This window comes from Dromiciops gliroides, chromosome 1 (assembly GCF_019393635.1).
Source record: "Dromiciops gliroides isolate mDroGli1 chromosome 1, mDroGli1.pri, whole genome shotgun sequence".
NCBI lineage: Eukaryota > Metazoa > Chordata > Mammalia > Microbiotheria > Microbiotheriidae > Dromiciops > Dromiciops gliroides.
In genome coordinates, this window is record NC_057861.1 from 335,873,766 (window position 1) to 335,888,901 (window position 15,136).

At 38.3% G+C, this 15,136-nt stretch overlaps 1 protein-coding gene across 1 annotated transcript in view; it reads left to right on the forward strand.

Moving 5' to 3' along the window:
• PLEKHG4B (pleckstrin homology and RhoGEF domain containing G4B) overlaps nt 1-15,136 on the forward strand; it is a 220,467-nt gene that overhangs the window by 149,052 nt on the left and 56,279 nt on the right. The window contains exons 7-9 of the mRNA XM_043979602.1: nt 6,741-6,827; nt 10,459-10,578; nt 13,136-13,234. Of these exons, the coding sequence (XP_043835537.1) occupies nt 6,741-6,827; nt 10,459-10,578; nt 13,136-13,234 (306 nt within the window). The remainder of the gene's footprint in view (nt 1-6,740; nt 6,828-10,458; nt 10,579-13,135; nt 13,235-15,136) is intronic.

Sequence of the window (15,136 nt, forward strand, 5' to 3'; positions counted from 1 at the left end):
CTCATCCATCTCCATGATCTGGGACACAAAAAAATGCAAACAAGGTAAAAATGATGAAATAACAACAGAGGCCAATAAGCCCTTAAACCCCTAATGCATGTTTGCTCAGTACGACCTACCTCTTCTCCCACAAACCTCCACTAGAACCCAGTGCCACAGAGATCCAAACAATAGAGATTTACTAAGGCTGCAATTTCATGATGGAACTTTGTACTGCTGGGCCAGAAAACTGAGGATAAAGGGACACGTGAACTTAGAAACAGAGGGAACAAGTATGGGACACATATGTATGACAGTGTGCTGCTCTCCTTAGCCTGAGGAAAAGTGCCTAGCATCCAGTTGTGACTAGTTCTGTCCCCTCCCCACCCCAGAAGTCACATAGGACAGAGAATAAATCTGCTTTGCCTATCATGGGAGGAAGCAGAGACTCTTTGACATACAGCCCCTAGCAAAACCTCTATCAAAGGAGAGGGAGTCAGAGAATGAGCAATAAAGGAAAGCAAAGGGTGAGAGAAGAGCATCCAGACAGAGAAGGATAACAAGGATGGTGAAGGGCTTCAGGTTTGGGTCATACAGGGATGGATTGAAGAAAATGGATGCATTTATTCTATTGAAGAAAGGAATATGATAGGTGTCTTCCAGTGTCTGAAAGGCTATCAACTGGAAGAAGGATAAGAAATTGATTTGTTTGACCGTAAGAGAGCAGAACTAGAATCATTGGGTAGAAGTTAAAAAGAGGCAAGCTTAATCTTGCTATTAAGAGTACTTCCTAGCAATTGGAATTATCCACAACTGGAACAGGCTACCTCAAGAACTAGCAGGTTTTCCTTAATTGAAGGGCTTCAACCAAACACCATGTGAATACTTATTAGGTATGTAGCAGATCAGATCCTGTTTCAGGTATGGGTTGAACTAAATGGCTAATGAGTTCTCTTCCAACTCTGAAATACTATAATTCTGTGACCAAGCTTGTCATAGAATTTCTTGACTTCTTAATCTGCTGCAACAGATGTCATCATAATAAGATACAAGTATCTTCATGGTGGTCTATCGCATGTGCTTTATTCCTTGCACTAAGATGGCCAGATGCCTCATAAAAGGACATTTCTGGGTCAGCTAGGTGGCGCAGGGGATAGAGCACCGGCCCTGGAGTCAGGAGACCCGAGTTCAAATACGGCTTCAGACACTTAACACTTACTAGCTGTGTCACCATGGACAAGTCACTTAACCCCAATTGCCTCACTAAAAATAAAAAATAAAAAATAAAAGGACATTTCTTGTATCTCTGGGGCACATGAAGATGAAACCAATTCAGCCAGTTCCTTCATTCATATTCCCCTCCTAAAAGGAGGGAATCTTTCAATTAGCAGCTACTCCTTCATTTATTTCAATTCAATAAGAATTTATTAAACATCTTCTTTGTTCAAAGCATATTGCTAGGCACCAGGGTTACAAAAACACAAGAGAAACAAATTCTGTTCTTTGTGAATTTGCAAGCAGAATAGACTAAAATAGAGCTGATACTGTCCTGACTGCTTAAGAATTCAAACAGACCTGTTATCTCCTCAATTGGTATGTTTTTTGTTTTTTGTTTTTTGTTTTTTTGTTTTTTACGGGGCAATGAGGGTTAAGTGACTTGCCCAGGGTCACACAGCTAGTACGTGTTAAGTGTCCGAGGCCAGATTTGAACTCAGGTCCTCCTGAATCCAGGGGCCGGTGCTTTATCCACTGCGCCACCTAGCTGCCCCCAATTGGTATGTTTTTTAATGGAATGTAGATCTCAACTTAACCATACCTACCCATCTGGTGGGACTCTTGTTCACATACAACCATAGGTTAGCTACTCATCATGGTAGAGCCCTTCCTTAGTGCTCTTATTAAATGCCAAATATTTATTATTAGAATTCTTGTCCAACCATTCTAGAAAGCAATGTGGAGCTATATACAAAAATTCCAAAACTGTGCATATCATTTGACCATGTGGGACCACTGCCTATAACAGAAAGGTCAAAGATTGAGGCAAAGGATCTATTCGTACAAAATTATTTATAGGAGGTCTTTTTGTTGTATCAAAGAACTATAAACAAAGTGGCTGCCCATCAAATAGACAGGCCTGAACAAATCCAGTATAGGTATTTAGTGGAGCATTACATTCATTAGAAATAATAAATGACTAATTTAGCGAAACTGGCCTAGGAATACTTTTGTGATCTGATGCCAAGTTAAATGAGCAAAACCAAGAGAATAATTTACACAATGACCAAAATAATAATATAAGGAAAAACAACTTTGAAAGTCTTCAAAACTTTGATCACTGCAGTGATAAATTATAACTACAGTAGATTGATGATGAAATGTGCCTCCCACCTATTATCAGGGAGCCGATACAGAATGAGGTGCATATTTCCAAAAATAGCAAGTGTGTTTATTTGTTTTTTTAATTGAATCTATTTATTACAAGGGGAGCTTCTAATTGGTGGAGAGGGGTAGATTTTTTTTTAAAGCAAAGAACTTCAATGAAATATTTTAAAATACACAAAAGAAGGAAACTCACAGAGGACAGAAAATTAGGGGTTTTTGTGACTTCCTGATTAAATGCAATATATACTGGAAAAAAACTAAGAAGCAAAAGTTCACATTTTCATATATAATCCTTTTTCTGTTTTTTGCATCTTAAAATGTTTACATTTGTTAATAAACAAGTGTTTATGAACTACTTATTGTGTTCTAGGCACTGTGCTAAATGCTGAGGGTAACAGATGTAAGCAAAAGTAAAAAAGCCCCTGCCCTCAAAAAGCTTATATTCTAATTGTGGAAGATAACACATTAAAGGGAGCTGAAAAGCAGGAAATGAATAAAGTATTTGATGAAGGGCCATGGTGTTGAAGTCTGGAAAGTCAGGAACAGAAGCAGGAAGGGAATGAAGGCTGGCCAGCCTGGACCTCTTGTCAAAATGGAGGCCCCAGGAATAACTCACAAATAAGAGATAGGGACCTGCTTGTTGGAGGGGTATTCCAGGATGTGGAGGCCCTCAGACACTAACGGTAATACCAGGGTGAGACTATAGCTGAAGCATCATGTTGAAGTCCAGAAAGTCAAGAACGGATCTGGGAAAACAAGAAAAAAATTCAAATAGCATTCTCTAATCTAGCATTACAAACCCAGACAGATTTTAGTCAACTGGCATATAGCCCCAATTGCTAGTCTGTGTGCTTTGCAGATAGGGCTAACTTGACACAATACCATTTGCCTTATCACTTATTGTTTTTCATTTGAGTAGCCAACTGCCTCCAAACTACTGCTTTTGCTTAATATCCATTCTGAGTCATGTAAAGCTAATTTCCCCCAGCTGGCGACAGTCGCCATATGTGGTCCTTGGATACAGATAGCCTCCCTTCCTGCGTGCACAGCTGGTGCCCTGAGACAAGCATTTTTCAGAAAAGCTAAACTATTGGGGGGGGGGAGGGAGGGGAGGAGTGATGGAAGTCCACTCACTTCTCAAGTAGTCTGTCTTAACTGGATATTCTAAGAGACTTTGTAATCACTCATAAAAGGACATCCAAATACTATCAAGTTGATGTTGATATAATTGGGGGGCTTTTTCGTTTGTTTTTTTTTAATCTGACTTTCAAGCTGCATTCAGTTGGATATTTTCAGGTTGTCAAAGGTATAGGTATTAAGAAAAAACACATCATAGTCTCATACCAAAAAAACTCCTAAAAGCATCAGAATGGATTTTGGCAAAGTGTCCAATGAGATATTTGTTTCCAATGAAGGAAGTGAAGATAAGGGAGTTAGGGAGACATGATAGTGTTGTAGTCAGATTAAATTTGAAGGTCTGGATATGTTTTCACTCTCAATTCCATTTCTGACTGATTTCCAATTCCCATTCAGCATGCATCCCACACATTTTCCTGACAAGGAAGAGAAGGCAGTTTTTAAAGTTAAATTTGAAACTAAAAAGCCACTGGAGTTTGAAAATCATTACCATATTGAGTAGCAATGTTTATAAATTTTGAGGAGGATTCTGGAAGAATTGGGATAATAAAACATAAAACTTTTTTAAAATTACTGTGTTTTATCTACTCATCATATAGAGTGACTGCCATATACTCTAAAGGATTTGTTTTATCTGTACCTAACCTGGCTTCTACTATGAATTTTGAATGCAACAGGAACAGTCAATCAAGAGCATTTATTAAACACCTACTATGTGTCAGGAATGATGTCAGATATTGGGGATACAAAGACAAAAACGAAATAGTTCCCCTCCTCAAGGAGCTTGCATTCTGTCAATAAATCTTTGTGGTAAAAATTCACCCACAAAGGACTTTGAAAGCACTTTCTAAAAAATCTTTCAATAGTTGCTCACAGTTTGGTATATGTGATAAGATCTCAAAATGTTCATTGAATTGGGTTGTAGGACTGGAATCAAGTTTTAAGAAGCCAAAAATGCTTGGTTCACTCTCAAGATGCTGTTGAACAGAATTATGAACTGTAGAAAGAACTTTGTAAGAATGAAAGGCCATCCTGTAATTATGCGACTCTTCCAAAATATTCCCCTGATAAAAGAGAGTGAAGAAGCAACAAAAAGAAAAACCAGTGAAACTATTTTTTAAAAATATAAGCAAGTGGGTAATATAGAAATAAAGTTTAGTCCTTATGAGATTTCAGTCAGCTTTTATATGAGCAGTGAACCCTCTGCCTTGTCAATCTCTACTGGAATGGAATCAGCACCAGGCACTCTGCCACAGGAGAGGAGCCTAATGGCATTCGAAACCTCTTCTTCAGTTGGAAGTTTGGCAAGAGAGGTATTGACTTCAACCTGAGGCATATGGTCAATGGCTTCAACATTGGTTGATGACAGTCTGTTGAGAAGACTTTGGAAGTGTTCAGCCCATCCCTCCAGGATCCTGTCCTTATCACTGATCAGTGTGGCTCCATCAGTGCTGAAAATTGAATCAATTCCATCTGAATTATCTTAGGAAAATTCTGAAGATCACATAGCAAGATAAGGTACCTGCATTGAGGTCCTTTCACAAGCTGAATTGCCAAGCATTAAAACTCTACTGCAGGGGCAGCTAGGTGGCGCAGTGGATAAAGCACCGGCCCTGGAGTCAGGAGGACCTGAGTTCAAATCCGGCCTCAGATACTTAACGCTTACTGGCTGTGTGACCTTGGGCAAGTCACTTAACCCCAGTTGCCTCACTAAAAACAAAAACAAAACAAAACAAAAAAACCTCTACTGCAGAGAGTACAACTCTGATGGGCTGGCCACATTATTCAAATGCCAAATGTATGTTTGCCTGAGAGACTATTTATAGAGAACTCACACAAGGCAAGCACTCACACAGAGGTCAGAAGAAACTCTACAAGAATACTCTCAAGGTCTCTCTGAAGAACTTTGGAATAGATTGTGAAACAGGACCACCCAACATGGTGTACCCACATCAAAGAAGGTTCTGTGCTCTACAAGCAAAGCAGAATTACAGTAGCTCAAAAGAAAATCTTCCTCCCAAATGGTCACACTGACTATTTGTGTCTGGCCTGTGGTGGAGCCTTCCAAGCTAGTATTGTTCTGATCAGCCATGGTTGGACACACTGTACATTGACCATGACATCATGATGTCATCTTGGTCCTCTTCAAGCACAAAGGACAACAACAAATGAGTCCTTAGGGGCAAATATTGATTGAATCAGGGCAAATTTAACTATCACCAAAATAAATGTTTGTTGAATGAGGAAACTGTAAATTATAGAATCACAGAAAGTTGAAAACTCGAAGGGATTTTGGAGATCATCTTCTAACCTCTTAATTTATAGGAAAGTGAGGTCTCAAAAGGTCAACTGACCTACTCAAGGTCATACAACTAGTGATAAGCAAAGTTAGGATTAGAATATCCAACAGGCTTGGATTTGGGGGAGTCTTGACTCTGAGGCCAGCATTCATTCCATTTTATAACCCTACCACCTCTCCTTCAACTTGGCATGGGCAAATACATACCTTTTGTAGATAGTGCCAATCAACTGCAACTGAATTTAACTTATTTTTCAGTTTTTAAAAACTTATAAAATGTTATGACTTCAGAAGTATTGATGATGATGAAGTATTCCTCCTGCTTTTTACCAGAGAAGTAATGGGATAGAGGGGCAGAATGAGACATACATTTTCAAGCATGGTTAATATGTTGATTTGAAGTACTTGACTATACTTATTATCATGAGAGGTTCTATTGGTGAGGGTCAGGGCTGAGTTAATAGAAATGGTAGCCAAATCTAAGGATGGGGGGAGGGAAGAAAAAAGGAAAAAAGAAAAAAAAAAGAATTTTACATGATAACTTTATTATATATGTCAGAGGAATAGCAAATTGTACATAATAGATTTTTTGTTTCATTTTTAATAATATTATGTTATGGAAATGCTTATTTTATTCCATAAATTAAAAATAAAATAAAATTTAAAAATAAAAAAGAAAGATTAATAAAACAAAAATACACAGGAAAAATCAAAGGGGTTCAGAAAAGGACACAATTAGGGGAATTTTTATTACATGTTAAATTTAATATATGCTTTAAATAAATATATACATATATATAAAGTACATATATAAAGCTCAAAATTTTAAATTCTCTTTTTATTATCTATATATTGGAAATTTTGTATTGCTGATTATTGATAATAAAAAGAAAACTTTAAATGAAGTTTCAAAATGATACTAACATCACTTTTCTCATTCCAGAATTCTGCACCTCAATCTATTCATAGCATTCTGCTTCTGGTGGATAAAGAATCAGCATTCAGGCCTGAAAAGGACATGACACTGCAGGTAAAATTAAAAAGTGTTTTTAGAAGGGGGCAGCTAGGTGGCACAGTGGATAAAGCACTGGCTCTGGATTCAGGAGGACCTGAGTTCAAATCTAGCCTCAGACACTTGGCACTTACTAGCTGTGTGACTGTGGGCAAGTCACTTAACCCTCATTACCCTGCCCCCCCAAAAAATTTTTTTTTAAATTTTATCACTGTGCATAAACTCAAAATAATATGTAGTTTTTAGATGTTTGTATGAGCTGAGGAAAATAAGGAATATAGTAAAAAAAAAAGATTCTGAAAACTTTCTTTGTTTCTTGGAAAGAAACCCCTCATAATTCTAATGCTTTCCTTCTTTCAGTTTTTTTTTCCTATTTATCCTGTATATGGCTGTTCGTACATATTTGTTTGCTTATTGTCTTCCCTATTGGATTGTAAACTTCTTGAAAGCAGGGACTATCGTTTGCCACTTTTCCTATCAGCACATAGCAAAGTACCTAGGATATGGTAGATGCTTAATAAATGTTTATTGACTGATAAATGGACCCAACTCTGCCCCAGAATAATTATTTATCTTCTGTCTTTTGTGTATAATCTATTTCCATTAAGATAAGTTTGAAGTTATTTTCCAGTTGTGATGATGAAAAGTAGGAACTGATATTCGTTTAATCTTCACTTTGATATTGGATGCAATCTGGGGGACAAAAACACACCTTATATTAAAATACAGATAGGTTGTTTAAGCTTGAGCAGAGTAAATGAGAAACAGACATAGCAACAAAGATTTGTCCCACTTGATTTAATAAACTCAAATTTCTTCTTGCCCTTCTTGAATTAAAATCCAAGTCAAGTTAGAAAGAAAATTGTAAAATCATTTATATCATACAAATCACTGAGTGAAAAGAATCCTACTGTTTCTTGTTCAAATTATTGATCATTAATATAGGAAGGAACAAAATCTTCAAATAATAGTTTATATGTATTTGGAGCAGAAGGAGTTAAGAGGGAAAAAAGGAGTCAAGAGTATGGGAACTTTTGTTCTATTGTACCTTTTATTTGCTTGTATTGATTTCATTGAATTATTAAAATAATAGAGCCTGATTATAATAATTTTACAAGTGCTGGAAATTAGTCTAAGGAGCTATGTGCATGTGATACCAAATAAACTATTTGAAAAGTGGAAATGTAGGGAGCAACTAGGTGGCACAGTGGACAAAGCACCAGCCCTGGATTCAGAAGGACCCAAGTTCGAATCCAGCCTCAGATACTTGACACTTACTAGCTGTGTGACTCTGGTCAAGTCACTTAACCCCCATTGCCCCACCAAAAAGAAAAACAAAGTGGAAATGTCTATCAATCAATAGGTGGCTTTGTCTTACTCATGCCATCGCCTGTGTAATTCACAGGCCCTATGTCCTTATAGATTTGGCAACGATGCCCATTTAACATCCACCTAGAAACTTAGTTCTACTCTAGACTCAGAACCAAGCCTTGCCCCAGGCAGGGACAATATAAGGAAGTCTTTGTAAGAAGTTCATACCATATGAGATTGAATTTAGAATACCACATGTTAGTCTTGTTGCTCATCATTATCTAGCCCTTAGCATCCAAGTTCCCCATTGGCTGGATTTCCTGTCATATCCCGGGTTGTATCTTCATCATCTGTTTTTGTTTCCTCCTTACCAACTGCACGCAGCCTCCTTAGACTTCTAACAATGTCCTCTAAGTGGAGGCTTTCATTGATCACCTTCCTTACCTTAGACAGACAGCTTATATCTTACATTCTGTTTAGACCTTGGTCAATAATACTCATAGATCACCTGTCTTCTTCATCAGCCTGATAATCCCTTTTCTGTTATACTTTTTGGACTCATTTCTCCTCATGCCCTTCTCTAGAATAATAGACTTTGTCTAGGCTCCCTAGTTTTACCCACTTTTTAGGCATACCTAGACTTCTGGTGCTGGCCTTCCCCAATCTAGCCAATGATACTCAAGTCCCAGTTATGGCAGTCATTTGAGTGATTTTTTTTCACCAAATTGAATCGAATGATTGTTTTTGCCATCATGCAGATATGGTAAAGTTAGGTCTTATGTAGTACAGACAAAACTGAGAAGTAGAATTGACTCCAAGTTGAATGGTAGCACATCTTCCCTATCCTTACACTTGCCTTTCCCATTGGGTGTGATGGAATATGTTAGAGCCTGACAAAACAGTAGCTTCATACCCAGTTGTTGATAATAGCAACAGCTGCTCAACAGTCAGAGGCAGTGCTCAGTTTAGCTATGAAAGACTGATGCTGCTAAGAGGGGCTCAGTGGTCTGTACTACTTTTTAGCCACAGTTCCCCCATCCCCAGAAGGAATAATGGGCCATATTGGTGTATCAGTTGAATAGTATGTTCCCATATTGACACTTCTGTAGTATTTGGGAAGGAGGGACAGGCATCTTAATGTAAAGATATCGCTGAAATTACTGTCTCCCTGACATTGTGATGGAGTTAGAAGGCTGAGGGTAGTGGTCCATGATGGACCAAAGCCACAAAATCCTGTCCTTCAAAGTTCTTCTTAGTTCCCATCTCACCTCGTCTCTTCCTGGGCCACACTAGGCCTCTACACCTTCTCTTCACACCATCTTTCTCTCCTTTCTTGATTTCTGCCACTGAATTGGGGAGGAGACGTCACCAAAGTTTTCCAGATGTCACATCAACAGAGATATTGAGGAGCAGCAGGACACTGGCCCCATCCTCTTCTGTATTCTTTGTTTTCTTTCTCTTTTTTCTTTTCTCACTTCTCTTTCCCCTTTTATTCTTTTCTCTTTCTTTCCCTCTTATCTTTAATTCTCTCTCCCTACCCCTCCTTTTTTCCTCTATCCTTTTCTTCTCTTCCTTTCCTTAACATTTCATACTTGTCTGATCCACTCCTGTCTCATATCTTTTCTGTTCTAGAGTATCACTTGCCTCCTCTACCCCACCAGCCATTTTCTTTTTTCTTTTCCTTTCTCTTTTCTTGCCACTTCCTCTGTCCCTTTGCTTTCTTTCTAATTCTATTCTCCCTTCTTTTCTCTCCCTCTTTTTCTTCCTTTCTTCTTTCACTCTCTTCTTTTTCATCTCCTTCACTTCTATGTTCCTTTTCTTCATTCTTCCTCCATGTATTTCTCCTCCTTTCTGTCTTCATTGTTGTAGTCAAAAATGCAGTATTCAAAGGTTTGCTCTAACTCTACCACTAGGAAACCCAAACCTCAGCCAATTATTTTCAGGCTTCCAACCCTCAGTCTCTAAGCATTCTATGACACAGGAAATTCAGAATTCCAAAGGCACTCTGCAGAATTCACATATCAGAAAGCAGTGCATTAGGGTGACATGCTCCACTCATTCTTGAATCCCTCAAAGCAAATCCAGGGAAGGCATTTGGTCACTCTTGGGCCCAACAGGAGCATGGAATGATTAATGCCACACAATAAAGCAATACAGAACTGAAAACTGTGCCTGGATCTTCTCAAACCCAGGGCCTCTGAGTGGCCATGTGCCTCTTGGGTATAACTCTCTGGAGTGTTTGAGAGAGCAAGAAAAAGCCTATTTCTCACAGGATTCCCTTCTCTCCAACAGCTGTATTCATGGAAATAACAAAAATCTTTAAACTCCTCTTCCCTAGCAGTGTGAGGTTCTGACCTCCCTGAAGGCCCTGCATAAGCTCATTGACAGCACTCAGCTGACAGCAGAGTTTGATGGGACCTTTCCCTACAACCACAGTGACTGGATCCGTTTCCGAAGGGTAAGTGAGGCATGATGGCTCGGTGCTCTCTTTCCTGGTTTCCCCTTTTCTGAGTGTACATAACTCTATTGTTCTGCCCATTATTTTATAATTATTCATTCATTCATGCATGTCTACTGTGTCTTGGGGAGGAAAGAAGAAAGAGAGGGTGGGAGAAAAATTGAAACTAAAAATCCTATGAAAACAAATGTTGAAAACGATCCTAACATGTAACTGGAAAACAATTAAATGCTTTTGTAAAAAAAAAAATGTCTACTGTGTGCCAAACAACAGGTTAGGTACTAGAGCTACAAAGACCATCAAGGCACTTACGTTGTGAGGAAAATGTTTTGCAACCTTTAGAGCTCTATGTAAATGTGAACTGCTCTTCTTGTTGTCGTGCATTCAAATAAGTATACTACAAAGTGGAATGGAGGTAGCATGCCACAATGTAAAGAGAGGTAGTCTTAGAACAAGCAAGACGTGTTTAAGTCAAGTTCTGACACATACACTGGCCCTAGGTAAGTCTTCTAGTATTTGCAGGACCATCACATAGAAAGATCACTGCTTTGTTGCAGCAAAGGGGCTTGTGTAGCTCAATAAAACTATGAGTTATGCTTTGCAGGGTTATCTAAGATGGATAGGGCATGGTGGAGAGTTCTGACAAAACTAAAGAAGGAAATGGCAAACCAGTCCAGTACTTTGCCAAGAAAACCTCATGGACTATATTAAAATGTTAAAAGAGATGACATTGTGGGGCAACTAGGCAGCACAGTAGATAAAGCACTGGCCCTGGATTCAAGAAGACCTGAGTTCAAGTCCAGCCTCAGACACTTGACACTTACTAGCTGTGTGACCCTGGGCAAGTCACTTAACCCTCAATGCCCCACAAAAAAATTAAATTAAATTAAAAAGAGATGACATTGGATGATGAGTCCTCTCAGGTCAGAAGAGGGCCTGGCATGCTATGGTCCACTGGGTCACAAAGAGTTAGAAATAACTGAACAACACATAGAAATAGGGATTCAAACTGTGGCCAATATAAAATACCTGGGAGTCTAAAACACAGCAACTATATGACCAAAACTACAAAACACTTTTCACACAAATAAAGTCAGAACTAAATAATTGGAAAAATATTAATTGCTCATGGGTAAGCCAAGCCAATATAATGAAAACAACAATCCTACCTAAGTTAATTTATTTATTTAGTGCTATGCCAATCAAAGTATTAAAAATATTTTATAGATCTAGAAAAAAAATAATAACAAAATTCATCCAGAAAAACAAAAGCTCAAGGATATCATGGGAATCAATGAAAAAATACAAAAGGTAGTCTAGCAGTACCAGATCTCAAACTGTATAATAAAATGATAATTATCAGAACAATCTGGTACTGGCTAATAAATAGAGAGGTGGATCAGTGGAATAGAATAGGTACAAATTACACTATAGTAAATGATTATAGTAATTTAGTATATGATAAACCCAAAGATCCAAGCTTTTGGAACAAAAACTCATTATTTGACAAAAACTGCTGGGGAAACTGGAAAACAGTATGGCAGAAACTAGGTATAGATCAACATCTCACACCATATACTAAAACAAGGTCAAAATGAGTGCATGATTTACAAATAAAGGATGATACCATAAGCAAATAAAAGAAAAGAAAAGAAATAGGGATTCAATTTGTTCCATTTGCTCCCAGAGCTCAAAACCAAGACCAACAAGTAAAAGTTAAAGAGAAATAGGTTTGGACTTGATGTAAAGAAAATCTTCCTAATAACATTCAGAGAAGGAATGGGCTACCTTAGGAGAAAGTAAGTTACCCATCATGGGATTTATTGTTCATAAGTTGAATGAGCACTTAGAGATGATGTGGAGGGAATTCTTCATCACATTTATGTTAGATTATCTATGAAGTCCTGAGATTCTGGGGTGGTTTTTTTTTGGCCTTGAGGTCTCAAGAAGACTTGGTTCAAGCTTTACCTCAAGCTGTATGACCCTGGCCAAATCATTTAACCTCTCAGTACTTCACCTAACTCTAAAACCATAAGTTACTGGGAGTCTGCTAACCTATAATGGTAGGGGGAGTTCCCCATTAGGAACATCATATGCTGACTAAATCAGAGGTCCACTAAAAAGAGGAAAAAACTATGTGGCCTATCTCTTTCCCATTCTATAAGCTCCATAAAGTTTGTCATGGTGCCTTACCTAGCTATGCTCCATGAATGTGTCTTGAACTTTGTATCTCTCTCAATGCTTAGCACAATGTCCTTGTAGACAGTTTGTCAAATTGATTTGATTTGATCTGAATTTTATAAACAATAATGATGGGGCAGATAGGTGGTGTAGTAGATAGAGCACCGACCCTGGAGTCAGGAGGACCTGAGTTCAAATCCGGCCTCAGACCCTTAACACTTACTAGCTGTGTGATTCTGGGCAAGTCACAACCCCAATTTAAAAAAAAACAAAACCACATAATAATGACACTTTGACCCCACAAACAAAGCCCATACTGTTCATCTGAAGTCTCATCTCTTACCTTCCATCTCTTTTTCCTCACAAAACATGGCAGAAACTGGAACCATTTGCTACAAACTGCAAAGAAGCCATTACTTTTCTGCAGAATTCTGTCTGTTCCTTGAACACAAACAGGACTCTAAGTACAGTACAAGTAAGTAGTCATTTATTTTATTTACAAAGATGATAACCTTTCGGTCCTAAAAGCATTCATTAAAGTAGAAGTTCTTGGGTAATGGGCTAGTGTTGAAAACCAATGTTGATCAGAAATGGGATGTCCAACTTGTTTACCTGTGGTAATTGTCCTCAAACATTTGTTTGGTTTGTGAACATTTCACATGGTACGACAATTTCCACAAGAAGCTTGCTCATTTGATTCTACCACTTGGTATACCTGTATCAACTCACTACCCCCATGAAAGTAGACCTTCCCAAAAAGAAGGCACTATTTCTGATGATATGTCAAGAAAACGCATCATTTCTGAGGAGACAGAATCCATATTGACCTTGTCTCTTATCCTACCATTTGTAATAGGACCAGGAATTTCCCCTCCTTATCTGCTTGCTGATGAAAATAGATACTCCCCCAACTCCAAGGCACTGGTTGGAACTTTTAACACATGAGTCTGGCCTCTTTTATCTTTTTAAATGTAGCTGTAGTAGGGCTTTTTCCATTTACAAAATCCCATATACATTCTAAATATAGGTAATTTTCCCATTTACAAAATCATCAATATTTTCAAACAAAATATGGATCTCAGGAAAATCGAGTAATTTGAAGTTAAACCTCACTATCTTCTTGCCTTTCCTTTAATGTTCCACTTAATGTAAATACTGGGCAGCTAGGTGGTGCAATGAATAGAGTGCCAGCCTGGAGTCAGGAAGACTTGTCTTCTTGAATTCAAATCTAGCCTCAGACACTTACTAGCTGTGTGACCCTGGGCAAGTAACTTAACACTGTTGGTCTCAGTTTCCTCGTCAGTAAAAAGAGCTGGAGAAGGAAATGACGAACGACTCGAATATCTTTGACAAGAAAATCCCAATGGGGTCATGAAGAGTTAGACACGACTGAACAAAAATTTATATATTGGTTTATGTCTTTATGCTATAAATGAACCTGACTTTCACTATAGATGTATTCCAGAAAAGTTTCATGTAAAATGATTTTTAACAATAAAATCACAACTGGCTTCCCAAAAGGAAAGCTCTTGTTTTCCCAATGAGAAGCTTTTGATTTCCTTGTAATCTTAGATTAGTCACTTGGCATGAGATCATATAGGAGATGCCAAAAGTGCAAGGTCACTATGTGGGAGGGGCTAGGGAAAGGGGAACAGAGGATTTTGAAAAATGGAACAAACTGGAGAATAGACCAATAAGTCCTTAGAACAATGCTCAACATAGTGTCTTTCATGTAGGGACTGCCTAGTAGTTACCCAGTCTCTGAACTAGGAAAGCACGCTGGATTAGGGTCAGAAAACCTAGGTTCTAATCAATTTCCCTGGCACTACTCCTAAATAGATAGATGACCTTGGATAAGTCACTTTTCTAGACTTCCGTTTCCTTGTCTGTAAAATGGGGGAAAGGATTGAACTAATTCCATCTCTCTGACCCCTTCTAAGTCTAAAGATCTCTGATTCTGTGTCCAGCAAGGCAAGGATGGAGGGAATTGGAAGCAGATGTGGGCTTGAGGGAGGATGAAGGAACTTGAGGCCCTAGTGGGAAGGGACCCACTCATCTCATTCTCCTGAACCCACAGAATTATTCTGCCTATCTCTCCTTCTACTGGTACTACCTATCACTTCTGAGAAAGGTTTCTCTCTGAGGAAAAATCTTCCTTGTGGAAAGTTTTATAAGGGTTTCTTGTGATTTTTCACCCCCCCCCCAAAAGAAAATCTTATTAACAAAGAAGAGAATAAAAAAGTCTCCTTCCTTTTTTCCCCCTTCTCTTTGATACTGAAAAAAAAGATGCAGTTAAATGTAGGCTAAAAATGGAATGGCAAACGATGGAGTAAATAAAGATTCATCCATATTTCAGTGGAATTCTACACTCAAGCCA